The sequence below is a fragment of the Belonocnema kinseyi genome, chromosome 2, assembly GCF_010883055.1.
Source record: "Belonocnema kinseyi isolate 2016_QV_RU_SX_M_011 chromosome 2, B_treatae_v1, whole genome shotgun sequence".
In the NCBI taxonomy this organism is placed as follows: Eukaryota; Metazoa; Arthropoda; class Insecta; order Hymenoptera; family Cynipidae; genus Belonocnema; species Belonocnema kinseyi.
This window is the reverse complement of record NC_046658.1, coordinates 66,561,651-66,589,078: the sequence shown is the minus strand read 5'-3', so window position 1 is coordinate 66,589,078 and position 27,428 is coordinate 66,561,651. Positions and strand designations below refer to the sequence as shown.

The following is a 27,428-nucleotide window of genomic DNA, read 5'->3' as shown; positions in this document are numbered from 1 at the left end:
TTAAAAAATTTTTTTTTGTATTTAAGCACATAATATTTTATTCAAAAATATTCCACGAAAAGGTTGGATGTTTTCCTTAATTAAAACTTTTATTCAATAATATTCGCTGATATCTTCATTACACTATTTGCAATACATACAAAATAAATAAACATAATAACATGTGTGTGGGTTTATCTGTGTGAAATTATTTAAACAAAAGAAAAATGTTTTTATCAAATATACGTCGCTAAAATAAATGTTCTCAAGTAAAATTCGTAAAAATATTTTTTGTCGAATAATTTTTTAACTATAACTTTTGTCAATTTTGTAATTTCACTAAAGTATAAATTAGTACTTGTCAGCATCTTGCCAACGCAAATATTGATATTTTTTCACCAAAGTATGTCACAAAACTGTGTGTGAAAACAATTTTATTAAAAAAAGTAAGGAAAAAAGAAAAAAAGTTTTTTTGTCAAACGTATGTATTTCGTTAAAAATGTCGTAAAGAAGAAATTGTTTAACTTTAATGTTTATTGACAATTTGTATTCTTACTGTAGTGTACACTTTTTGGCATCTGTTCGTAGATAGGGAAAAGACATGTTTTAGAGAATATTTGAATAATTATTTAACTAAAATGATTTTCGATCATTTCTTTTTTTTCGACAGTGGGATTTATAAAGGGAAAATATTCTGCTCGAACTTAACATTCATTGCTTAAAATTACTTCTTTCATGCAAAAATAATTGTTTAAGGATTACTTTTTTTATCAAATGTACTTATCTAAAAAATGTTTAAACAATATTTACAGATTTAGTATTAGCTATTAATAAAATAAAATGTACAGGTATAATTAAAGAATTTTGAACAATTTGAAAAACTGAGATGTTAATAAAAGAATAATACTTTCAATTGTTAACTAGTGTACCTACGGGAAATGATGTAATTTTCACAGATTTAATAAAACTCACGTACATCGAAATTTTCTATGAAATTCCGATACTTGCCCAACTATTTTATTAATCTAAAGTGATTTACAGTACCTGTCAGAATTTTCAATACGCTAAAAAATCGCGTTCAAGACATGTATCTACTTTTCGTGGATATCTTAGCGAAAAATTAAGTTGAAAAGTTTTTTTTTTTAATTGAAAAGCTTATTAAATTTGCTACGGATGAGACCAAGAATATGATGAAATATTTACTGGTTCTCGAATTATCATGAAAAATGAGACGAAAGACTCTTGGAATTATTATCATGTAATGAAAATGTTCTCATAACAGGATTTTTTTGTGTATCAAACATTTTTTATTCTCACTGAGCATCTCCGTATCTCAGAATCAAGTTTTTATTTTTGCAAGAGACTTTACTTTCGTTTTTTAATCGCCATCCAAAGCCGATTTTGAAAATCCGCGAAATTTTCATCTTAAAATTCTTAGACAATTTTCTTGGAATTGGCTACATTTTTTACACCTTACCTTATTTATCTGCATTGATATACTTAAGAGCCTGTTCCAGTGTTAGGTTATTATCTCTTTTAATATTATCAACCTCCACATCCAGTTTCTTGAACCTGGAAATTTTTTTATGGTCACACTTTTTTGGCCATAATTCAGCAATATTTCAGCTTGAGACTGAATTTTTGTTTCAGCTTTAAATAGTGATTATGATTTTACATAATGATTTTTCGCTCTACAGAAAAATTCTCATTTTACTGTATTAGTTATTATTTTACACTGAAAAATTATTATTTATAAAAATATTATTCTGAAGCAATTTATAGCCTCTTTTATTCATCTGAGAACAATCGATGTTTATGGATATTGATGTCTGCACAAACTATCATATTGCAATAATATGAAGCACATCGATCGATGATGGACACGTAAATATATACCATATAAAAGATTAAAGTTTGCTTTAAATTGATCTTTTTTCTGTGAAAAGTATTTTCAAAAATTATAATTGAAGGGTGGCAGTCCAGAACTACATAACAAAATGGGATTTTTTTAAAAGAGCGAAAAGGCATTCTCTAAATTCGAAATCACTAATTATAAATGAACCAAAAGTCTACTTCTGAGATGAAGTGTTGCTGCATTGAGGCTAATAAAAAAAATTCAAAACATGATTGTGAAATACAAAGTTTCTGAACACGTGTAAACAAAGTTCGATGTAAAAAAGTTATTTAATTCCGAGCAAATCGATTGTCAATTTTGAGATTTAAGTTTTACGGGTTTCCAGAATCGACTTTGGATAGCGATTAAAAATCAAACTTTAAATTTTTTGCAATAATTAATACTTGCTCTCGAGATATGGGTATGTTGAATTATAATAAAATTGTTGCATCCAGATACATTATTTTGTCCTAAAAAACATAAAAACATATTTTCATTTTAGCATTTAATATTAATGGTAAATGGTTAAAAATTATCGCAACGTCAGCATTTCAAATCAAAAATCCTTTTACCAAAATAAGTGCTTGATTTTTAAGAATTTTGTATCCAATAAACCCATTTATACTTCCCTCTTTTACTGTGGATATCGAAACATTTCTCTGAAGTGTTTTCAGTATCTCGAATATCTTGATAATTTTTTATATTTTTAATGAAGTTACTTAATAAAATGTAAATGGGATATGAACTTTAAGCATTCTATGAAGATACATGTTTCTCAACTGCTCAATAAATAATCAAATAAAATTAAAATTTTTTTTTTAATTTTCCCGCTGCGCATTTTGAATACAGTGCGCGGCCAACTAATATGCGCAGAGTTAGTGCGCAGAAACTCTTTTTAGTCACGAGATGTTTCCAAAATATGGCTGCCGTCGTAAAAGGTGTGAACAACAAATAGTTACTTAAATTTCTATCATGATCATTGTTTTGTCACTTAATTTAAATATAAGGACTTTTTCTTAGGGATATTATTGTAATACAATTTTTCATTTTGCTCTGGTCTTTATGACTTTTTCGTAGACGTTGGTGAAATTTGGACTCGGCTTTTTGATCATCGGCCCTTTGTTCAAGGCGAACTCACATTTTTTGTGAGAGAATTTCAGGTAAGACTACCTTTTCTGTTCACATTTTCGTTTTTCTTATTGTTAAAATTGCAAATTTCCATACCTGCATGATTTTTGAATGGTTCTTTTATAGGTTATATTTTCTAACCATTTTATATATTTTTTGTATTTTGGTCATAAAACAGTAATCTTATGAAATCTGAACCGATTAACTTTATTTACTGAAATATATTAAAATTTATTACTCAAATATATCTAATTACAATTTTCTAACGTGTTCAACTTTTATTGTTTGAAATTGTTAATTTGAAAAGGAAGAATAAATAATTTACAAGATTTATATTTTGTTAATGTTTCTAAATTTGACATATTTGTAACAATTTTGGCGATTTTATCAACAACAAAACTCTTAGTGGCCTGGAGTATATCGCGTAAGCTTAAATAATATAGGTCTCAGTACACAGTTTGCAATGGCCCGAAAGGAACCGGAAATAGGTATATTGCATTTTATGCTCATACGTTTATTTCACTCGCCAACTTTAGAATATCCTTTTTTCTTGAAAAACGGTTTTCCAAGCTCTAACGTAAAAAATGCCCCCGCGATTCGTTTTATGCTCTTTTCTTGCGGACGTCCACAAGTAGTGTTTAAACATTTAATAGCTTTGAATTTTAGAGAATGTAAACGTCATTAATTTGAAGAAATTGAAATTATACTTATTAATCTTTCACTTAAATCTACCGTCTCATGACATTTCAAAACATTTTTTATATCTTCAGCGAAGGTTTATTTCATAAATTAAATTTTTTGTATTTAGACTGGCTTAGTTACTTTTCTAGTTTAAATGCAAACGAAAATAATTCAAATAACTAGATACATTTTGTACGGGTAGTGCACGTTTCTTTCTGGGTTGCAGGACAAAAGGAATGACAGGGAGGTTGAACGCCTCTTCAAAATTATAGAGTATTCAACCGATATTGGTCAGAGTCAGTTGGATCGAGCAGTCGAACTTGGAGATTCTCAATTGCCTAGTTTGAAAGCCAATGTCGACGTAGCGTTGAGTATGTGTGAACGAGTTCTCCAAAGAGAAGGGAAATTCAATACCGTATGTAAAAATCACTAACTAAATCCATTTACTTCAAAACTAAAATAATTGAGTCACTGAAATGACAACTAGGAACCCCCTAAAAGTGAAAGAGTTCAAGATAAAAAAAAACATTCTCTGTGATTGGATTTAAAAAAAAAATCTGAAAAATCAGAGAAACTGGTGGTACATCAAATTTTTGTTGATGTGTTCAAAGTAGGGGGGAGAAAGAACGGAATGGTCTTTGCCTTATTTTCATTCTCAATTATTTTAAAATTCACTTTCTCGTGTTTTAAATCTATAAAAAAAACTTGTTTGAAAATGATCTTTTATCATAAAAAAACATCACACGTGACAGAAAACATAAGTTTCATTTCTTCACTTCTGATTAAGAGGGAGAAAAAACAAAATGATTTTTATCTAGTTGTCATTCTCAATTATTTAAAAAAATGTCACCTAAAGTATTTAAGATAATACATGCTTTGCAGTTTGAGGCTTATACATATAAATATTTATAAATATATCATAAATATTTACAAAAGATGTACATATGTAACTTTCAAAGACAATAAACTAAGCAATTTAAAACTTGAGACCTAATTTCGGATAAGATTTTTATTGTTTATTTATGTATCATTTTATTTACCTTTTTAAATGATGAAACTTCCATAAAGTGAGTGCAGATAACAATGATATAATGTAGAGCTATGTAACATTTTATGAGATTTTTTAGATTTCATGACTGAGAGGTGATTCTAATACATATAAAATGTTGGATTTTTCCTTGACCAATTTTTAACTTCCCTGACCATTAATATTCAAATACCAGTATACATAGAATCTTTTATAATTACAACAAAAAATAGTATTTACGATAAAAATTAAATAATTTATTTAACTTAAATAAGAAAGTGGCTTTTCTACCTTGAAATATGATTTCAAACGAAATACTAGAATTTTTAACAAAATAATTAAATTTTTAAGAAAACTCTTGAATTTTTAATCTAAAAACATCAATTCTTAAAAAAAAAGTGAAGTAGTTGACATTTCAACCTGAAAACATGAATATCCAGCAAAAAAATTATTTGAAACGAAACTAGCATTTTTACCCATAAAGACGAAATATAAAATCAAGAAGATTATTTTTTTACACAAAAGGGGTATGTTTAACTGAAAAAGATTAATTAAAAAATATATATAAAAGTTATTTTTTCATTTGCGAAAATCAATTGAAACAGAAAATAACGAATTTAGTACAAATTAGTTGAATTTTCAACTAGAGATAATTCTCCACTCACGTAAAATAAATTTTTAACAAAGTTGTTCAACTTTTACCCGCGTAGTTTCAGTTTCAATCAAAAAATATACTCTTTTAACAATATAGTTCAAGTTTCTACCAAAAAAGATGATTTTTCAACTAAAACTATGAATCTTTAACGAAAAAAGAATTTTTAAAAACACTTTTAACCACAATTTTTAAACCAAATTGTTGAATTCTGCATTTTTACCCAGAAAGAAGAAATTCCTACTAAAATAAATGAATTTTTAAATTAAAAAGACACATTAAAAAAAAAATTCAGTTGACTTTTCGGCATAAAAATATTACTTTTAAACGAAAAATAAATTTTTTACGAAATAGTTCAATTGGCAACAAAGCAATAGGGATTTAAGTTCAAAGGATGACTTTTTAACAAATTTGTTGAATTTTTAACCAAATAATAAAATTTATAACAAAAAAGATAAACTTAAGAAGGAAGTTAGCGGAAAATTTTATTTGGAAAATTCTGTTATTTTTCTGTGACCAATTTTAGATTTTCGCGGACAATTAATATCCAAAGAACAGAATATTAATTTTATGGCATTTTTAACATCATATAATCATTTATAAACGGAATAAAACAACTTTGAATTCAAATTTAAAAATATCTACTTTATTATCCTTGATAGTTATTTAAAGTTATATAAATTCCCTGACTTTTGCCAGAATATCTATACTTTCTGTGAAATTACTATGAGTTATTTGTTTCGTTTGCGAATTTCCAAAAACTACAGTCCCTATAAGACAGGAAACACAAAATACGCTATACCCAATTCTCATTCACAATTATTTTTCACTGATTTTTTAATGATTTGCTCTAAAAAAAAGATGAAGTGTTTGTTTGTTTAGCGATAGTTCTAAATGTACTTGAAATTTAAGAAAAAACTATTTTAGAAAAAAGGCATTCTTCAGGAAAATTAAAAGGTATTCTGTAAACTGTAAAGTCTCAGTAACTATTTAAAAATAGAAAAAATTTATTCCCGAGATGAAATTTTGCTGAATTTCTTGGCTGTTGATTACGATAATAAATTTAATTTTTAGTTAAGATAAAAAATAAAATATACTCCTGAGGTATTAATGATCGGAATACGTCTAAATTGTTGATGTAAAAGAGTTATTCAATTACGAGAAAATTGACCGAGAATTTTAAGAAGAAAATTTCACGAATTTTCAAACTCTGACTCGGATAGCGATTAAAAATCAAATTTTCAACTTTTTGCAAAAATAAAAACTGGCTCCTAAGTTATAGAGATGCTGAATTAAATGGAAAATGTTTTTTTAAAATAAATTAACATGTTCCAAGAAAATGAAGGTTGAAAGGAGGTATATCGCATTACGGTTGAGCTTTTTAGCGAAAAATTCGGAAAAATACGTATTTATTTTTCCTTAAATGATAATAATTTCAACTAATATTAATGAGAAAAAAATTATTACTACGTCAAAATTATAACTAAAATTCTATCAATTAAAAAAATTGAATCTCGTAAAAACCCTTTTATCCCAATGTAATAAAGCCATTTTCTATCAAAATGTTGGTTACCTAGTTATGTGCTGCCACCCTTCATTTATCTCTAAAAGTGGCACCATTTTTTAAAATACGTACATTTGAAGGGTCTGCGGTTTAAACCTTTTAACTGACATTTTTTTCGAAATTGATTTTTTGTATTTTCTGGCATCTTTTTATATGCAGTTAATATCACGCAAACGAAACCCTAAAGTTATTTTTAATTTTCTTTAGTGAATTTTCAAAAATTGCGATTTTCCTTCGCCGTGTAAAATATCTGAAATGTTAGTTAACAGGTTTAGACCGCGGACCCTTCATTTGTAAAAAGAATTTTTTATTTTCAGGAGAATCAATTAAAGGATAGAAGAGATCTTCGAAAAACAGAATGGCAAAAGTTTATTAGTGAAATGAGCGAAAAGTGCCTGAAAGTCGATCAAGAATTCCTCGAAAGGGAAAACGAGTTGAAGGAATATTACGTGGATTTAGAAAGGAAACTACATATTGCACCATAATTGGTCACCAACATCTTCCATATCTACTTGAATAATAGGTAGATTCCCAATTAAGAAAAACTTATTATCGCCTTTCCTACTTTTGCTTAGAACCTTTTTTTAGAAGCATTGTTTAAAAGACTAGTTTTTGTTTAAGTTGCAAACAATTTTATTATAATGTTTGTCGAACCAATCAAAGATCACACTCTAAAGGTAAAACCGACTGCTAAACTGATTGACTTCGTCGCTAAGCAGGTGAAGAAAAAGGACGTGCCCGAAAACTTAATCGCGTTGAAAAGTTCTAGCAAAAAACCAGAGACTCTTCTTACTTTAAAGGACCTAAAATGGTTGAGCTCTTATTTAGAAGAGCAGAGAAAATCTTCTGAAAATAAGATTTATCTTCATGAGCTACTAGAAGGCGCTGATGTGACTTTACCTGAACCTGAAGTAAAACCCAGAAACCCGCAACTTGTAGCGAGATTGGAAAAACTTCAAGCTCAACAAAATGCTAGGGATTATGCATCAATGACTAAAGGCGTAAATCCGTATCGAAGATTTTATCCTGAAGATTCAATAGCTGCACAAAGTAAGACATTAATATTTTTACATAATATTAGGGCACACATTTTTAAATTTCCCCCTTTCCCCTATTCTCTATAAAATTCCCCTTTTTTCTTTAAATATACAATATTTGAAAATACAATTGTTTGTTTTACATTATGAAATTATTCTATTCCGAAACAGAATATCCTGCCGCGAATAGTGGAAGCTTTTTGTTTGAACTTGGAACAATGATCTATTATAATTAATTTAACTTTTTCAATTACACTGATTTGAAACTAAACTACTCAGGATTTAAGTAAAACTTTAAAAGTTAGATATTTTTTCTTTGAATCTATACAAATATTTTTGAAATTACGTATAATAAAGTACGGTGATCTGTCTGTTCAACATTGAAGATTCTTTAGTTTTAATTTGAATAACGATTGTCATTATGTTGGAAATACAATAATAATTATTGTTCGATTAGACCAAAATTTAAACAAGAATTGCAATACTTACAAATGATCTTAATGGCATTTTTCGATTGACGGCAAATTTAATAAGTTGTAGAAATAAAACAATATTCCAAAACTACTAAAAACCAGCTTTTAACTTTTCGAAAATTTTAATCGCAGTTTTCAGTAATTTTTTATATTTTTCGTTTAAATATACATTCCATATAATATTTAATTAATCAAGTTTTATGAATCCTAGGATTTTTCTTGAGACTAAAATGAAACCAAAAATGAATTTTTTTATTTTTAAATTAAAAAATTAGAACAATTTTTTATTCGAATTTGTTTTATCCCTCAGGTTTTAATTTGAAAATATTTATGGTTAAGTCCTTGAGTATCACTTCGTACATTTAAAAATATTTAAATACTGTTTTTGGTGGTTAGACAATTTTAAATTATATGCTTTTAATATTCAACAATTTCTAAATTTTTCAAATATTAACAATCTTTCATTCAAGATTTTAAATATATTGTTATTTAAAATTTAATAATATATCCATGAATGTATTAAAATTACGAAAGTAAGTTTTTTCCAACATATCTTACTAACCAGAATTCATCGTTTCTTAAAATATTTTACTCGTTTCGAACATTTTTAGAACTCTTAGTTTAAATATAATTTAATTATTTAATTATGTAGTAATATTTAAAAATTTGATGTTATGGATTTTAAAATAGTTTATGTTTTTAATATTAGAAAATCACGCTTCTGCGCACGTGAATTTTATTTGAAAGGGGTTATAAAAGTAAGTATTCAAGTGATTTCTACAGATTATCATGGATTTTCACGAATTTTCAGATTAATTTAGGAAATTGAAAAAAAAAAAATCATTTCAAGTAACTTCTACGAACTTTAGGGAATAAATTAAATGTTATTTTAAGGGATTTCAATAGTAGTTTTAAGTTATGTGAAGGAATTCGACAAATTTCAAAGGATTTTGAAGGTTTGAAGTTATTTTAAAAGATTTGTAGAACTCGTAATATTTAAAATTGGTTATTTTGCATTTTTAAGCAGTCCATTTTTAGTATTGTAAAATGAAAATCCTGGACGTGAACCTCAATCGGTTAGCATGCTTGTGTTTATTAATAAAGGAATTTTTATAAGAGAAAAAATATTCTTGATTATGAGAACGATTTAAAACATATAAAATTGTTATTTAATCAATTCGATGTTTTCTTAGTATTTTTATATCACCGTGAATGTATGTTCAATGACCGAAGTATGTCCAATTAAAAAAAATTCTTTAATGGCAGAAATCTTAAAGAACAATCCTTTAACATAATTTAAAAACTCTATGATTTCCTGAAAGAAGATTTCTTCTTTTCTCAATGTGAAAGTAAATATCTTTCCCCCTTTTCATGAAAAAATTAACCTAATTTCCCTGTTTTGAGTTCCTTTTGCTGTCCGATACCTCAATGAGTTTAATTATAATAGTTTTTAAAAAACATGTTTTTATATTCTTGAAATTTGTTCCAGTGAAAGAAATGAACAAACAACTAATCGCGATCTTCCAATTCGTATCTACTGTTTTGGCTGGTTTCGCCTTTGGTTTTCTCGGTATAGAACTAATCGTCGGGGACCTGGATTTCGGCTTTAGATTACTACTAGGAATTATAATTTCCCTAATTATTGCGCTAGCGGAAATTTATTTCCTGGCCAAAAAGCTGAGCGAAGATGGATTTGATTCGGAAGGTCTTTATACAAAAGAACATCAGGATTAAAGTTAGGGAATTTCAAATTTACTCTTGAAATTTATCATGCCACTCATATTTCCTGGTAGAATTTTATTACTATCATGTAAATAGCTTCCTTACAGCGTACTGAAATCGTTCTATGTAAATAAAAACGCATTTATCGTCGTCTCGTTTCTATTGGAAATTGTAGATGCACGTTTAAATAATGAAATTAGTCAATTGCGTTGTTTGTTCTCCAGAAAAATGTAACTTTTTTTACAGCAAGACATACTTAATATTTAATTAATTGTGGTGCTACAAGATCTGGAAATCATATAATTTTTGTGGTCTCACCTATTTCGAAAATTAAATTATTATAATTATTACACAGTGTAATTATTTTATAACATTTAATATCAAAAATGAATGCAATTAGATTATAATTATGTTAGGCATTTACGCACACCATGGTGGCTCTCTTCAGTTAATTATTCAGAACACTTTTTTACATAGGTATAATATGGGAAATATAATAATTTAAATATTCAATTATTTGCGCAAATTTGGTGAACATGATAGTTGTTATATTTTATACATAGATTTGCTTGAACTTTTTTTGTTGTTCTAAGGGGTAAATGATTTTTAGTCAATTTTTTAAAGTATTTGATACTAGGGCTTAATTAATGATTAATTATTGAAATCTTTAACAAACTACATTTTACTTTGTGAAATATTAAAAAATTTTGAATTATTTTTCAATCTTTTCAATACTTATAAATATCTCTTAAACATACTCCGAATTATTCCATAATTTTATAATCTTGAAAAATAGAACGTTTATGCTAACAAATCTTCCATTTTTTAAAAATTTTAGAAAATCATTTGTAATGTTTTTAAATATTTTTCACTTTTCTCTTAGAGTTCATCTAACAATATAAAAAATCATGAATTTTTCTCATGAATCTTAAAATAAATTTTTTCATTATTTTGAAACCTTTCGAAATTCTTTTAAATTTTCTTAATTTTATTTCAAAATCTTCAAAAATCCACGTTTTTCATTTCTGAAAATCTTTTCAATTTTTGAAGCATTTGTGAAGAAAGACGAATTTTCAACAATACAGCTGAATCCTCAACCAAAAAAATATATTTTTCTTCAACCAGTGGAATTTCTACCCAAAAAAGATTAAACTTTTACCAATAGGAGACGAATTTTGAAGAAAATATTTTGATTTTTTAACCGATATTTCATCTACAAAATATTTTAATTTTAAATAAAAAAGAGTTGCATTTATCAACAAAAAAGATGATTTTTCAATTAATTAACTCAATTTTCAACCAAGAAAATTATTAATCTTTTACCAAAAAAAGAACTTTAACAAAATACATAAATTTTCAACAAAAAGATCAATTTTCATCAAAAAATGGGAGTTTAAAATTTTAAGTTGCAAAAATTAATATTCAAACAAACAAATGAATTTTGAACAAAGTAGTTCAATTTAAGGAAAGTAATGAATTTTTTATAAACACAGTTTAGTTTAATCAAAAAAAAAATGTTTTCAATAAAATATTTCAGTCCTCAAACAAACAATTGCATTTTTAACCAAAAAGGCGAAATTCATGTACCAAGAAAAGAATTTTCAAACAAATTTTAAACAGCCTCGAATTATTCTTAAAGTTTGAAAAATATCAAAATCTTCAAAAACTTACATGTTTCAAATATTTGTAATAGTTTCAAATTTTGAATTATTTTTTAATCTTTTCAAAACTTCTAAACGTTCTAAAGATCTTTTCACATTAAATATTCCCTAACTTAAAAAAATTTTGTTTAATAATTACAAAAATTGCCTTAAACTCTTCCGGCTTCTTTTTTGACCATTTGGGAAGTCTTTTGAAATATTCTCTTGCAAAAATTTTTCTAAATAAAAATCCATTAAAAATTCCCCCAAAACCTTAATAACTTTTTTTAATACCTGGAAAATTTCAAAATCTTCAAAAATCCACTTTTTTACATTCTTTAAAACCTTTTAAAATTTTGAATTATTTTTGAAGAAAGTCGTATTTTCAACAAAATGTTTGAACGCTCAATTACAAAAATATTATTTTTCAAAGTTAATAATAATTTTTGAACCCAGAAATATGAATTTTCAACAAACAGTAATAGTCGATATTTAATCCATGAAAGATTAAAATTTTAAATGAAAAAAGTTGGATTCACCTAAAAAAGACAATTTTTTAACTAAGCAAATCAATTTTGAAACAAGCACAATATTTTTGTACAAAACAAGACGAATTTTCAATTTAAAAAAAATGCATTTTCAACAAAAAATGGTAGTTACATTTTCAATCAGAAAAATTAATATTTGTGCAAAAAAAAAACAAAAAAATATAACTTGCAGTTTTAACCAAAAAGTTAAAATTTCTACACCAAGAGAAGAATTTTTCAATTTATCTTAAACTAAAATGATTGAAAAATTTTGAAAAATCTTTAAAAATGAAAAAATTGTCTCAAATCTTGCTGGAGTTTTGCGAAAATTTTAAAAATCTTTTAAAATTGCCTTTTGAAGTTAATTTTTTTCAATTAAAAAATCATATATAATTATACATTGAATCTAAAGAAATCTAAAGAAAAAAAATATTCCTTTAAAATAAATTTTCAAAACAAAAATTCATTAAGTTTCCCCAGAAGTCTTATGAAAATTTATTTATTCTCTTAAAACCTATAAAAATTTACATTTTCCAAAACTTTTGATTCTTGGCTCAAATTTTGTATTCCCGGTCAAATCCCCCTTTTATTTCGTTTTCCAACTGATAAAAGCGGTATAACTATAATACCAAAAAATTTTTAGAATTAAATAATGACTGAAAAGCGAAAGTGGAAATAGTCGTGGTTATACCTGACAGAATATAAACAATAATTTTATAAAAAATGTACCCGCTTTATTATAATTTACAGCATTTAAAGTTGTGACATTCTGAAAGTTAGCCATTCTACAAAGGTATTAAAAAATTATTTTAAAAATTGCAACACCGACCACAAAAAATGTAATTTTAAAGTATTTAAAAATCGAAAATAGAGAGGGGGAGTGGAAGGAAACTCGTGGCGAAAGAAATTTGTGGTAATTTCTCAAATTAACAGTAAAATAAGGTGGTCTCTGGAAAAACCGCCCAAGTAAATATTAACATTATTATTTGTTCAAATTTCCAAAAAGTTTATATTTTATTGTCGTGACTTGTACCTTCGTTTTTTTTAACTTTAAACACTTTTCAAATGTATTCTGTTTAAAAAAAAAACATTTTGCTCAATTGAGAAATATTTCTACAATTGACATTATTATCTAAATTAAAATTCTTTCGGCTTTTTGAATGCAGGGATAAAAAGTTGAATAGTTTAACTTATTTTAAAATATTTTAATATACCTAGTATTAAAAAGTCATTCCTTAAATTATGCACATTGCGATTACGACGACATATATGCGAGTACTTCCGAATCTTAATTTTAAGAAGCGGGGACTACGTATTTAAGTGATTAAAAGATAGAAAATAGCTGGACTTATAAAATTTAACATATTCGTGCTCAAACGTGAAATTACCTAAATTTTGAGAGTACTTAGCTATCGACAGACATTTTTTGATCGTCCTCACTTTCATTGTCACTACTGGCCTCGCTTTTCTCACTCGATTCACTCTTTCCATTTGCTTTATTTTCGTTTTCGTTTGCATTTGCATCCGAAGAGTCATTTTCTGAATTCTCATCGTCACTGTCAGAGGACGAAGTACTGTCTGATTGGCTATCACTATCTGAATCTGAAGAACTTCCAGCATTTTTAGCTGCCATCATTTGCTTGAATTGCCTAACTGTGATTTTTCTTGGCATTATTTCTCGGAGAAATTCTAGAGAATCACTGGTCTGGACAACTTCTGCTAAATGTTTGTAGTCTATGTTGTGTCCTTTTTTGGCTTGCGAATGCGCCTCTTCTGTCAGGAAATGAATGAATAATTCCTGAAATTAAAGAGGGGAAATAATAATAGTTTTTTTTTTACTTTTTACAATTTTCGACAAAAATTTCGTTATAATAAACAATGTTAAGTAAGTTTTACGAATTATAAGATCTTATATAGAAGGCTGGAAAAAATTTTGCAATGGTCGCATAAAATTACGAAGAACGTCGCATGGAAAAAATAAAATAAAAAACAGTATCAGATACTGAATGACTGAAATAATAAATGTATCTGTTTAGGAATATAGGTTACATAAATCTTATTGATTTTTAAGTATTCTTTGCAAAATAAAAATAAACTTTAAAGTTAAAACAATTTTTTAACAAAGGTGATTGAGCTCGAAGTATTATGAATATAAATTGAAAATATTTATTTCTCAACTGTTAAATTTATCAACTTGGCTTATTTTCAACTGTGTGAAGTTTCTAATTTACATTAATTATGAACTTCAGGAAAATCCATCTTGAGCATGAAATGAATCACTTTTTAATAATTCAGCTTAAATTAAAGATGGAAAGCATTAAAGTCGAAATATATAGCACTTTCAACGAAGTCGTTGAATTTTTAACCAAAAAAGACGAATTTTTAATAAAAGAGTTAAGTTTTGAAGTCGAATTGTATAAAAAACAGTTGAATTTTAAACCCGAAAGATTAATTGTCATTTGAAAAGCTTCATTAAATAAAAGTTGCAAACAAATGCTGCATTCGCAACTAAACAATTGAGAAATTTAAAGCAAAAGATACTAATTTTTAACAAAAAGAATATCTTTAAACCAAATAGTCACATTTCTAAACAAAAAAGATTTAACTTCAACCTAAAAAGTCGAATTTTCAATAAAAAAGTTAATTTTCAACGAAGAAAGATGAATTTCCTATCCAAAAAGATTCATGTCCAACAAAACAGTTGAAGCTTTAACTAAAAAATCAGACTTTTACAAAATAATTGAATTCCCAAATAAAAGAGGTTAAACCTTAACCAACAAGAGTTGCATTTTCAATGAGGAGATAGATTTTCAAGTCAAAAAGACGAATTTTTTTAAAACGCACTAAAAAAAATGAATTTTCAATCAAAAAATTGTGATATTCTAAAATTTGTATAATGACCCTTCAAAATAGAAATGATTTTTAATTAAATTTAAATCGCTTAAAAACCAATAATTTTTAAATTGCTAATTATACTTTCCAAACTTCGGCCAATTCAATTTTAATTGCCATATTAAACAGACGAGGAAAAAATAAAAAATGTAGTGTTCAACATGAAAATGCAGAACAATATGTTTGATGTTTTAATTTCAATTCTGCTTTTAGAATTATTATTCATTCTTGATATTTTCCAATCAAATATTATTCAATTGAAATAAAAAAGATTACAGTAACATGATTTCAATTTTTGAGTGATACAATTTTAGGCTTTCTAATTCTAAACTGTTTTGTATTTACATATCAAATTTTGAAATATTTAATAGCGGCATTGTCCTGACATTTGAATATTTTAAAAGAAAAATATTTTGAAGTTTGAAATTCGAAACCTTCAAAAATTTTTCTAAAAATAATTTAAGGCGAAACTTTAGTTTCAAGGCCTGAAAGATTAAACTATTTTAGAAATTCGTCGTGATAACTATAATTTTTTATTAAGAATATAGAAATATTAAATATGATACATATATTATTATGTATATCCGCATCTAGCAAAAAAATTCTTTTTCAACAATAATATCAGATTCTGTGGATGTACGACAAATTTCGAAAATACGAAATTTATTCTTTAAAAAAAAAGCATTGTGATTGATTATAATTAGATTAAAAACGAAGTATTAAATTAAGTAAAAATTCAAGTTTTTCTTTTATAATTTACAAAGACTCTAAAGAAATATAAACAGATTAAAACATACGAAGTAATAAACATAATTATTAAATATTCGTAACGTAACGGTCAAATTGTCGAAGTTAGGAAATACGTCTATTTGAAGCAATTGAGAAAGGCCTGTTTTTATCAGTATTTCTTCATGAAAACCATGTTTCATCCATCCCTATTAAAAAGTTTTCACGCTTTTTTAAACAACAAAAAATCTAATTAAAAATTTGCGCGCCTAAATAAACCGCTTTTAATTTTCATATGTGCATGTCAGAGGTGCACATTTACAGAAGGCTCTAAAATGTAAGATAGGTTATCAACTTACCGTAGCTTTGGTAACAAGAAAAAGTCCATCTTGGCCTATCGCTTCAACATAAGGAGAACTTTTCATAATCGTTTTCACTCGCGAAATAGGCAATCTCAATTCCTTAAGTTTTGCGGGCGATGCTTGCGTGGTCGCCATGTTTGTTTGCTTTTCCTGTGCTGTGCATGCATTTGTTATTACAGGTTGTCAGGTTATGCTTTGGACGGGAAATCCTAAAGGTCACTATGGTCACGGAAGATAACTGCGCATCTATTTGTACGCATCTTGGAAAACCAAATTTTTTATTTTTATCCATTTTTTCTTCCATGTTCTTTTTAGTTTCAAATTGATAATTTATAATAATTGTGATAGAAAGTTATAACCTGCTAAATTTATTAAGACTAATGGATTTTGCTTTAAAATAGTGACAATAATGAAAACGTAGATTTATTTTTGAATTTGCCACTTTTGCGCACGCGCATTTCAGAAAGGTCAAAAATGGTTCGATAGCTCGATATCCAACTGTATTTTTTTTCTCTTTGGAAACTAACAGCAAGCAGCATCCGGTACATAAATTTCGGACATTCCAATAATAATTAAAGGTCCTTGGACGCCAAGAAACTTGAAGGTATTTATCAAATTATTAATATTATATATCGAGAGAAAACTAATTAGTTTCAACCTATATATAGACGATTTACCTTACTGTTAGTTGCACGATTTTAGCTTACCCAATTGTCCGATCGATACGGCACATGGCAGACTGAAATAACTGATTTTTATTCCATGAATCTGCAATAGAAGTAAAATTAATAAGTCAACCTAGTTTACGAATGTTTTCATGCATTGCTTATTAATTATAAATTATATTTTGAAGCAGCAAGTCACTGATTAATCTTTTCATGTACATAACCTCAAAGCTTCCAGCTGCCTTTTTGCTGTCAAATAACTTGTATTTTATGTGAAAAAAGAGTTGAATTTAGAATTTTATATTGACTGCTTTACATGTAAGAGTTGTTATAATATTTCCTGGTTTGAAAGAAATTAATTTCGTACAATTTAAAACAATTCAAAATAGGTTTGTTTTTACAAATCTTATCTAGATACGAATTTCACATATTGTAGGTAAATTTGAAAATTTATGATTGAATATTCGCTGTTATAAAAGGAAAAATATTTGAATTTTGGGTTTTCGAGTGGAATTCAGTTTACTGTTTACATAATGTATTTCCCAATTAGTCATTTACTCACCTAGGTTATGATGCTTGTGACATTGAAAGGTCACTCAGGATTATCAGATAGGTGAAGCAGTATAAGAAATGTAAATTCCGTTAGGTGTATTAAGAGAGAAATCAACAATTAATATTTGTATGAAGAGTTTATGATTATTTAGGAAGTTTTTCTTTTGAGTGTTCAATTCTCGTTATAATTGAAATTATTCGTATATATTAATTTCACATAATAAAAGTAGGGGTATTTCAATTTTTATTCTTGTGTGCCACCCTGGGCAGTATAAAATAATTAGAATCTTATTGTATTTCTAGTAATAAAAAGTAGTTCGAGAAGGTGTTGCTCATATAATTTTTAAACTGAGTAGTTTCAGTAACACAATAAAAAGGCAGGCCGATATTTCAGGGGGTACCCTGCCTTCCTTCTTATTTAAATTTCCCCTTTTCTCTTTAAATATACGATATTTAAAAATACAGTTCTACATAAACTTTTGAGAAATTTTTGAAGCTGAATCATTTTAAAACATATTGAAAGTGTGAAAACCGAAACAAAGTATTTATCCAATATAAAATTGGAACAGTTAAAAAATCTATAGTATTTATAAAAAGAAGTATTAAAAAGTGAACACTTTTTAATGGAAATTTACAAAGGTAAATAATTAAGAAATGGAATATTCCAAGTTGATCTGCTGCAAAGTTAAATGTTATTAGGTATTTTCATTTCAACCATCAGCTAACTTCACTTTGTTAAAAGCTGAGGGGAAAACAGTGGATCAAATTCATGGAACAAAACTTTATTTCTGTAATATCTTTTTAATAAATAATCATTTTTATTACTTCATTAAATTGTAATTACAAAAAAAAAACTATTTTTCAAATACATTTATACTGAAAAAATTAGCTTTTACGAAGATATTAGCAAAATAGGGCAAAAATGAACTGAATCCCATGCATTTGGTGGCTTGTTTTCCCCTCATCAATCTACGAAGTAAAGTTAACTATTGATTGAAGTGAAAATACCTAATAGCTTGAATAATTCGAAGTCAAATGTTAAAAATTGATCCACTTGAATTTAAAATCTTTATAGGAGTGTTTAACAGTCTCAAATTTCATTTTTAAATCTTATCTTACCAATACCAAATTTACAACTGTAATTATTTAAACGATTTCAAACTAAAGTATGCAGGATTTAAATAAAATTTCAATCTAAAATATTCTTACGCTGATTCAATACAAATTAAATATTTTATGCCCTCAAATTTGAAATACTATTTTTCATTTCACTTCAAGAGCATTGAGAAGTATAGTTTCAATTTACATTAAAATTATTAACTAAGCACATTAACATCAAAATGATAAACCTTAGAAAGAAATATTTAATCATACTTATAATTATCACAATTTTATTAATAATGATGGTACTATTTTTTAAGAGAGAAAATATTTTTGATTGTGAGTACGATCTTCTAAATCAATGGTTTGCAATGAATTATGTAATTTACCGAAATAAATTAATATAAAATCTCTTGGTAAAAATGGTCTTATTCTCCACATGTAAAACTTGATAATGTTTAAAATTTCGGTCGGACTTTTTGTGTCTCGGTGAAATATATAAAGGGGCCTTTCTTTCCAAAATTACGTGATACATTTGTCAGGAACTTCTGACTCCGCCCCCCCCCCCAACCCTCTTGTGTGATACTTTTTCCATTGGACGTATTACGGAAAATGATACTTCGGAATTCCCCCCCCCCTCTTAACGTATCAGTTATTTTGCGAATGACCCCAAAATTTCTTATAAAAAGATGGCGTCTTCTCTTTAACACGTAGAAATTCAATGTTTAATTAATATTTTATCAATATAAGGAAGTAAAGTGTGATTTAGAAAATCAAGAATTAATTATTTTTAATGCAAACTTGCAAAGCAAGTAGAATTTTATTATTATACCATTAAGATTTTTAGAATGATCTACAATTTCTGTTTTTCTTATCTAAAGAACACTTCCGTTCCACAAAACTGCTTTGCCTCAGGTTGATCAATTTCTCTAGCAATCACCCCAGACGAAGAGTCTTCACAAAGTCACCATATGTAATATATCAAAAAAATATGAAAGTTTGCTGATGATCATATAGTAGGTGACAGTTCAGCCGGTTATTATTGAATTTTTAAACTAAGAAAGGTACATTTTTATCCAAAAATGGTTTAGTCCAACTTTAGACTAAAAAATAATAATTTTAAATGATAAAAAAGACGAATTTCGTACTAAATATTTGATTTTTTAAAACTAAATTATTGAACTTTCAAGACAAAATTACCAATTTTCTAGACAACAAAGTTAAATTATTTATTAAAAAATATGAAATTTTGATCAAAAATTAAATTTGTACCAAAACATATGAGTTTCCAACAAAATACGAGAACTCTTAACCCAAAAGTTGAATTTTCAACTAAACTAAATTAATTTTCAACAAAAAAAAGTTTTTAAGATAATATTTCAATTTAAGAAAAAAATGAATTCTTACTTTAAAAAGAACCATATTTGACCAGAAAGGGAATAGGTACATTTTCAATGCAGAAAATAATCTTTCAACAAAAAAAAAAGTAATTTTCAACAAAACAGTTCGATTTCCAACCAAAGAGATGGATTTTTAACTAACATTTTAAATAGTCAACCATAAAATGCATTTCTAAGAAAATAGTTCTGCTTTAAAACAAAGTTGCTAAATGTTTAATCAAAAAGATGGATTTTTAAAGAAAACGATCAATTTTTAGCCGAAAAAAATTTTTTTTTACAAAATTCGAGAAAGCTCAACAAAAAAGTTAAATTTTGAAGAAAGTAAGAATTTTCTTATTTTTAAGAAAAAAGTTTAAGTTTAAAACCTAGTTATATGTTTAACGAAAAATATGAATTTTTAGACATAAAGATTAATATTCTAAAAAAAAAACAATAATTTTTTTAACATAATTTAAGAATTCTTAACAAAAAAGTTGAACTTTCAACTAGAAAAGATGAATGTTTGAACAAAAAGATTAATTTACAACAAAGTAAAAAGACAAATTTGTGATAAAATGGAAGAATTCTCAACCTGAAAGATTAGTTTCTAACTAAAAAAAAAAATTTAAGCAAAAAGATTAATTTTCTACTAAAAAAAAAATAATTTATCTGGAAACGTACTAAAAAAGTTACGATATGTACTGTTACCCACCCGTTATGAACAGTACACTTTGTGACACACCCCCCCCCCCCCTATAAAGTGTTAACGGAGTTTATGACCGATCCTTTACTTCCTTGAAAATCGATTTGCATTTTCTTCTCTTCCGCTTGGATTTTACCCTTACTTTCTCTTACTAGTATTTTTACTTTTCTGTTTTTGAATCTATAATCATTTTCTAGATTAATTCTCTCGTCATCGGTAAGGGCTGTAATGTTCAACTTTTTTTTATACGCTTGCTTCTTTTTGTCAATGACTGCGCGGATTTCATCATTCCACCAAGCATCACCAGTCATTCTTCCTACAACCGCAGTACCACACACTTCACTCGCCTCTTAAGTTTCCCTATCTCTGCGTTCGTTTGATTAATTAAATTTATATTGTGAAGTAATATGTCATTTAAAATACAAAAATAGTTTTTAGAACATAATAAAGCTTCCTTTTAAATGAAAATAGACGCATTTGATTTTCAAAATTTGATTTACAGACTTACCAAAAAGATTCGGGTCAGAATGTCGACTTTTCCTGGGCCTATAGAAGAAATACCAGGCATCTCGGTGGATCGTTTTGAGAATAAGGAAAACCTTAGCGCTTCTGTTTATTTCCTAAGTCATTGTCATTCCGATCATATGAAAGGATTACATAACTTTTTCATAGAGAACTTAGAAAAAAAGAACAAATTTTTGTACTGCAGTGAAATTTCCAAAGCAATATTAAATGCAAAATCTAATTTAGTTAAATCGGATATGATAAAAGGCTTGTCTGCGCTCAGTCCGGTGGTAATAGGTTTTAATAGAGAAAAAGGAACTACTGTATTTGTTACAGTAACGCTAATTCCTGCTGGACATTGTCCAGGATCTGTTATGTTTCTTTTCGAATACAATGAAAAGAAAATTTTATATACGGGCGATTTTCGAATTAATGCGAACGATTTTGCTAAAATAAAACCTCTGCATGATTGCGACGGTAAAAATTTGTATCCAAAGAAATTCGATAAAATTTATTTAGACACGACGTTTTTAAGGTTAGAGTACTTCAAAATTCCAACAAGAAAAGAAAGCGTTGATGAAATACGCAAAGCCACGAAAGATTGGCTTAATCTTGACCCCAAAAATATAGTAATTATGAAATTACCATACAATTATGGTCTTGAATATGTATTTAAGGATATTTCGATTGGTTTGAATAAAAAAATTCATGTTAAAGATTCTGTATACGAGGTCTATAAAAGAATAAAAGAAATTGGCCCGTACATTACCAATAACGCAAATAGTACTCCCTTACATGGATGTTTGTTGTTCAGAGACTTTAGAGGATGCCTACCATGTCGTCCTGATGTGGATGAAAAAAATATTTTAGCTATACACATTTCTGTTTATAAATGGGGAGGAAATTTAGACTCAGGCGCGTTCATAAGTTGGGATGAAGTTAAAGAAAGACAATTATCCGTTTGCTATTCGTCGCATGCTTCGTGTGAGGAGCTAAAAGCATTTTTAAAGTATTTTCCTGCGAGTGAAATTTATCCTTGCGTTCTTCCTAAAACTGCAGAGAAACAGGATGCAATTTATGCATTGTTAGCTGAATTTTCCAAAAAGGATAATCAAAAAGTAACAATTGATTCTAGTTATGAATTTAGATTTCCAAAAGCTGGTTCTTCTGGAAAAGTTAATTTTAAATCTATGATTTTTAGCGACGAGGACGATGATTAACGAATGATTGATTTATGTCTGTGATTAATAGTTCTTAATAATTAATGATGATGCTGATCAAGATTTATTAATCGCTTTTTGATTCTAGTGTATAATTGAGATTGTGATAATAATAATTATAGTTTATTTTTATTTTTACACAATATGTACATTTTGTATTTATTGACGATGATGCTGATAAGGCTTATGAATTCTATTTAATAGCATGGATTGTGATAATAATAATTAAAGTTAAGTCTGTATTTGTGTTTTTGCATAATAAAAGAGGCATCGTTAAAGACGACTTTAGTCATTTAATTTTCAAATTCCACCTAAATTCCTTGAGCCTATTATAGTAAGTTTATCTGAAATCAAATTTTAGTTAAAAGTATTATTTTAAATTGGTAATTGAACCGGGATTTTGAGCAAAATTTATTTCAATGAAATGAATGCAAAATTCATAAAATGTTTATAATAGCAGTCGCTCAACTATTATATAAATTCTCTGATGTTAAAATTATTATTTATTATTATGGTAATTTTGACATTCAACAATTCTAAACATTTTCAAATCTATATTTTGTTAATATAAAGATGTATCTTATGAAACTTGAATTTAAATTTAACAAATTTAAAGATTTCCAATTTAAAATTGTCTGCGATTTTTTTTTCAAAGTCTATGGTACCAAAAATTTGTAAAACAATTAAGAGAATTATCTTAAATTTTGCAGTAAACAATTTTTGAAGATTGATAGTCGTTTGTGTATCTTGTTTCAGAATTTAATCCATTCCCGTCCTACATATTCAAATTTCTAAACTATGGCAGCAACTGCATTGGCACAGGAAAAGATTTGGGTGGATAAGCCTTCTTACGACAAAGCTGAGTGCCTTTTTCACGAAAGAGCTGCAAAGGTAAGTCTTTGCGTTTTCAAGTTTCCCCTAAAAATAAAATTATTTTCATTTGAAAAAAAAAAAATCGTTTAAAGGGAATGACTTAAACATACTGAACTAAAAATTCGGATCAGAAAATTGTCTTCAGTTTGAATAAAATAATGGGTTCAGAAATTGACGGTATATAAAAAGTGGATAAAATTTAAAGAATCAAGGAAGATGAAATTGCATATTTTATTATTGGAATTGAGACGTTTCTCTTAATTTTCTTTGTAAATATAACTGTATATAACTGTATGTTTAAAAACATTATCTTTAATATTGATTAATTTATAATCCCATCAACATCATCCATGACTAATTTGCATCAATCTTTTCTTTCTCTATGATGTGCTAACGACTACTAACATTTGATCAAACTCAGCTTCAGGGAATATCTGGTGGTTGGAAGTAGCACGTGTGTGTTACGAATTTTAGTCTTGAAATTTGTTGAATGATTATAATGTTGCATAAAATATGAAATCTAAACTGAAAACTCCTGGTATTTTATATTCATAACATCCAAAATCCTTTTTATTGAGATTTCTTCATTGCTGTGAAATTCAAAGATTATATTTTTCTAGCTAATACCAAGTCTTTCCAGATTTGTTCTAATTTTAAGATATTAACCCAGGTTAAGAATTGATTATATGAGTTTCTTTCTTACATATCAAAACACAGTAATAGATTCCTGCTTGTTCAGATTACAATGTAAATTTTTTTAATATTTTAAAACTATGATCAGATTAGGCAGGAATCTGCTACCATGTATTGATCTAGAACGGGAGGATGAAATATAATTCAAAGTTTTATGTAGACTAGTCAGTATTAGTGAGTACTTTTGCGAGGGAAAATTTCCTGTTTTTCATAGCTTGGGACATGTTGCAAGGTGGTATCTCGTAAGAATCTGGATCAATGTTTGCTTAACTCTAATAGCTGTGCATCCGTTGAGCAAGAAAGTCCCATAATTACTAACATTCAGACTAAAGCCAAGCCTAAAAAGTCTAAGGACAATAAAGCTTCTGACAATGCTTTAAGTGAAAATGCTCAAAATGCCAAGAACCAAACTAAGAGTGTAAAATCTAGTAAAAAAAGAGAAGAACCTGCTTTGGAAAAAGAAGAGGTTCTTGAAAATGAAAGTAAAGAGGCAGAGGTTTCCCCTAATTCCAATGGTAAAAAATACAAGGCTAAAGAAGCGAAAGAAAAAAAGAATAAGGCTGATAAAAAGCACAGGAATAAGGAGGAGGATAAGGGCAAAGTAGAGGAGTCCAAAGACAAGTTATTATCTCAGGTATAATGTGTTGATGAATTTGTGTTTCATGCAATTTTTGACGAAGTACACTATTTTAACTTGTCTATTTTGATTTTGCACGAAACCATTGCGACTTCTCTGTTCTCACTCTTAAAAATCATGAACGTGACACGATGTAAGAATTTTTGTTAGGTCACTGCTTCCGCCCGTTTGCTGTACCCCTTTTACGTTTTGTGTCTACAATATTGTATTAGGTAAATTTTCGAAAAAAAAGCAAGAAATACAAAACACATTATCTGTCATTACCTGCGGTAGTTCTAGAAAGGCTTTTTGCTTGAAAGCTTTTTGATTAGTATTGGGAATGATTAAATTGTGATACGCCACCTTTCGACTAAAATCCGAAATAGAAAGAATAGGTAAGATTTTAAAGTTGTACATTAATTTTGGCATAAAAGTGTTTTAACGATTTTTGTCGTAGAGACTAAAATATTTATTGGATACTAAAAATAAGTCTTTATCGGAAACAAAGAGGTGTAGCTAGAATTTATATCTTATAAGGTGAAGAAACATATTTTTTTGCAGAAATATCTGTCCAATGTGATTTCCATCCTTTTTTAAAATACATTTTCAGTTGATCAACTGTGAATAAAAATTAATAATGATTTTTAAAACTAAACTGTTCTTTAAGATTTAAAAAGTGCATAATAATTAACTTTACAAGCCGATTCGAAATCAGTTCGCAATTTTAGAAGTTCCAGTTTCTAACGTTTAAAATTATGTAAACTATTTCAATTGGAAAGTCTTATTGGTTAAACAAATGTAAACGCCCGATTGAAACTTTATAAACGATTTCCAAGTTTAAAATAACTTCCAATAATATATTCATACACAAAAGCTTTTATTAAATTTCAAATATTATTTCAAATTTGAAATTTGTCAATTAAGAAAAATAAGATTTACTTAATATTTAGAAATATCTGACTGTTTATTCAAAATCTGTAATTATAGTTAAATATTAAAATATAAATTTTGAACGTTACATTTTAATTGTTCTGTTTAAAAAATTTAATTCGTAAGTAAAATTGTTAAACTTCGATGTCTAAATAACAATTGAACACATATTATTTTTTTAAATTCAAGGAAGTTGAAGAAATATTTAGAAGTTTTGAAAAAATTCAAATTCAATTTAAAATTTGGAATGATTTGAAATAATTTAAACTTGGAATGGCTTTAGAAGATTAAAAACATTTTCCTATGAAAATTAATAATGATTTTTATCAAGAAAAGATAGTTTTGAGTGATTATTCAAAAAGATTTAGAAAGATTTACAAAATTATAAAAAATGACTGTGGAAGATTTTAAGGAAATTTGTTTAATTTGGCAGAATTTATAAAGAACTTTTCGAAAAAATTTGATTCATTTTAAAGGATGTTTAGAAGTTCTGAAATAATTTCAAAATAATTGAACCGCTGGTGACCAAAAGGGGACACGGCCGGATTCAGCCTGAGAAGTATTGTCCTGAGTGTCAATTTTAGAAATGTTTCTAATTTCAATTTTAAAGACTGATACTTGTAGAGAATTTCAACGAAATTTCTCAGTGAGAAAGTTGTTCATTAAGGTTCAAAGAAGTTTTCTGAAAAGTTTTAGATCAAGCGGATTAATAGTACAAAAATTATGAATGTTTTAAAATCCAAGCGGTAATCTTGACGCTGCCCAAAAACGTGTCTGGCCGGCTACGTACGCGCTGCAGCGAACGACCTGAAGGTCAAGTCAATCTTACCAAAAACAAATGCACAAAGGTAACCTTTTTTGTCATCTTCTATGAAATTCTACAAATAAAGCATAGAATCAGCGAAGTGATTTGCTTCTTATAATAGTTGGAAAACAATTTTTTTAAATTATTGAGAGTTTTTTGAGAATATTAATTAAAAAGATAAAGATATTAAAATTTTTTTATTAGAAACTACTTTTAGTCATTTTCGTCACTCTCTTCAGTTTCTTCGGCATCAGAATTCTGAGTTTGTACTTTTAAAAAATATGATTCGAAAAATTATTTTCCTTTAGCGCTTAAATACTGGGAGAGATTTTTTACATTCTTTATTTTGGCAGTTTTTAATCCAATTCGGGGCGGAGGACTTTTGGAAAGATTTTCTAGTTTAAGCGTAGGTTTAAAGAAAACAGTGGTTGGATTTTGCAACTCATAGTTGTCAAAAACATCCACTTTTCCATCAGGAAAAACATGCAAAACGAACGCTTTGCTGATTTGGAATTTTTTTGGCTTTCGCATTTTGCCTTTGAAACATTTTTCAAAATCCTGCAGAAGATCTTCACACTTCTCAACCATTGTAAATGAAGGTGAACGAGCATTGCGAATCATTTCTACATATTCAGCTTCAGTTTCAATTCGTTCTAATTTTTTCAGCTTTTGCGAATATGTGCCAAAATTCCTATCGCACTGGCAATAGGAATGGCCTCGAACTGGAAACACATATTTAATCTCGCTCTGCAAATAAATGGACAATAAAACCAAAAAATGAAACACTGTGTAGTTTTTATTTTGTCCCGGACATAAGTCTGAAAATAATGTTATGCTGTTGAACTTGTCTGTAGCAAATTCTTTTAATACCGCGTGTTTGATAAAACTGCAAACAGAGTTAGCATCCTTCTTTACAATTCCCTCAAGAATAGGGACTATGTAACTCTGGTTCCTAGTATGTACATGTACGTTAAATAGAAAAAGCCATGCTAAACGTAGGTAAAACTGCGCGGACACGGGTATTTTTGGTAGTGGTAAATTCTGTGCAAAATCTAATTCACAGCATAGACTATTATTTTCAGA

General features: G+C 27.5%; 4 protein-coding genes across 5 annotated transcripts in view; 3 read left to right on the top strand and 1 right to left on the bottom strand.

Annotated features, from left to right (window-relative positions):
• The first annotated feature begins 2,776 nt into the window (after positions 1–2,776).
• LOC117183091 (biogenesis of lysosome-related organelles complex 1 subunit 5) lies at positions 2,777–7,445 on the top strand. The gene is made up of 4 exons (XM_033376249.1): positions 2,777–2,811; positions 2,951–3,033; positions 3,909–4,097; positions 7,243–7,445. The coding sequence occupies exons 1-4, from the start codon at positions 2,793–2,795 to the stop codon at positions 7,408–7,410; spliced, it is 459 nt and encodes a 152-aa protein (XP_033232140.1). The 5' UTR covers positions 2,777–2,792; the 3' UTR covers positions 7,411–7,445.
• Positions 7,446–7,516: 71 nt separating this feature from the next.
• LOC117183089 (transmembrane protein 199) lies at positions 7,517–10,356 on the top strand. Its single transcript, XM_033376246.1, has 2 exons — positions 7,517–7,975; positions 9,925–10,356. Exons 1-2 carry the CDS (start codon positions 7,567–7,569, stop codon positions 10,167–10,169), a joined length of 654 nt encoding a protein of 217 aa, XP_033232137.1. The 5' UTR covers positions 7,517–7,566; the 3' UTR covers positions 10,170–10,356.
• LOC117183090 (chromatin accessibility complex 16kD protein-like) overlaps positions 10,223–27,428 on the bottom strand; it is a 70,148-nt gene continuing 52,942 nt past the window's right edge. Inside the window, exons 2-5 of the mRNA XM_033376247.1 lie at positions 17,012–17,072; positions 16,302–16,459; positions 13,713–14,122; positions 10,223–10,475 (exon numbers count right to left, since the gene is read on the bottom strand). Coding sequence (XP_033232138.1) covers positions 13,730–14,122; positions 16,302–16,459; positions 17,012–17,072 — 612 coding nt within the window. The 3' untranslated portion in view covers positions 10,223–10,475; positions 13,713–13,729. The remainder of the gene's footprint in view (positions 10,476–13,712; positions 14,123–16,301; positions 16,460–17,011; positions 17,073–27,428) is intronic.
• Positions 16,738–27,428, top strand: part of LOC117183088 (probable elongation factor 1-delta) — a 26,161-nt gene continuing 15,470 nt past the window's right edge. The window contains exons 1-3 of one of the 2 annotated variants that reach the window (XM_033376244.1): positions 16,778–16,908; positions 23,185–23,319; positions 24,209–24,628. In XM_033376244.1, coding sequence (XP_033232135.1) covers positions 23,227–23,319; positions 24,209–24,628 — 513 coding nt within the window. In that variant the 5' untranslated portion in view covers positions 16,778–16,908; positions 23,185–23,226. Of the gene's footprint in view, positions 16,909–21,206; positions 22,675–23,184; positions 23,320–24,208; positions 24,629–27,428 lie in introns of those variants that run through there. The other variant, XM_033376245.1, reaches the window with a different exon arrangement.

Excerpts from the sequence above, each read along its gene's own strand:
- LOC117183091 (XM_033376249.1), top strand. Across the intron at positions 3,034-3,908 it reads TTTTTGTGAGAGAATTTCAG|GACAAAAGGAATGACAGGGA; the intron begins GTAAGACTACCT and ends TCTGGGTTGCAG. Across the intron at positions 4,098-7,242 it reads GAGAAGGGAAATTCAATACC|GAGAATCAATTAAAGGATAG; the intron begins GTATGTAAAAAT and ends TTTTATTTTCAG.
- LOC117183089 (XM_033376246.1), top strand. The coding sequence starts at position 7,567 with ATGTTTGTCGAACCAATCAAAGATCACACTCTAAAGGTAAAACCGACT. Across the intron at positions 7,976-9,924 it reads AGATTCAATAGCTGCACAAA|TGAAAGAAATGAACAAACAA; the intron begins GTAAGACATTAA and ends AATTTGTTCCAG.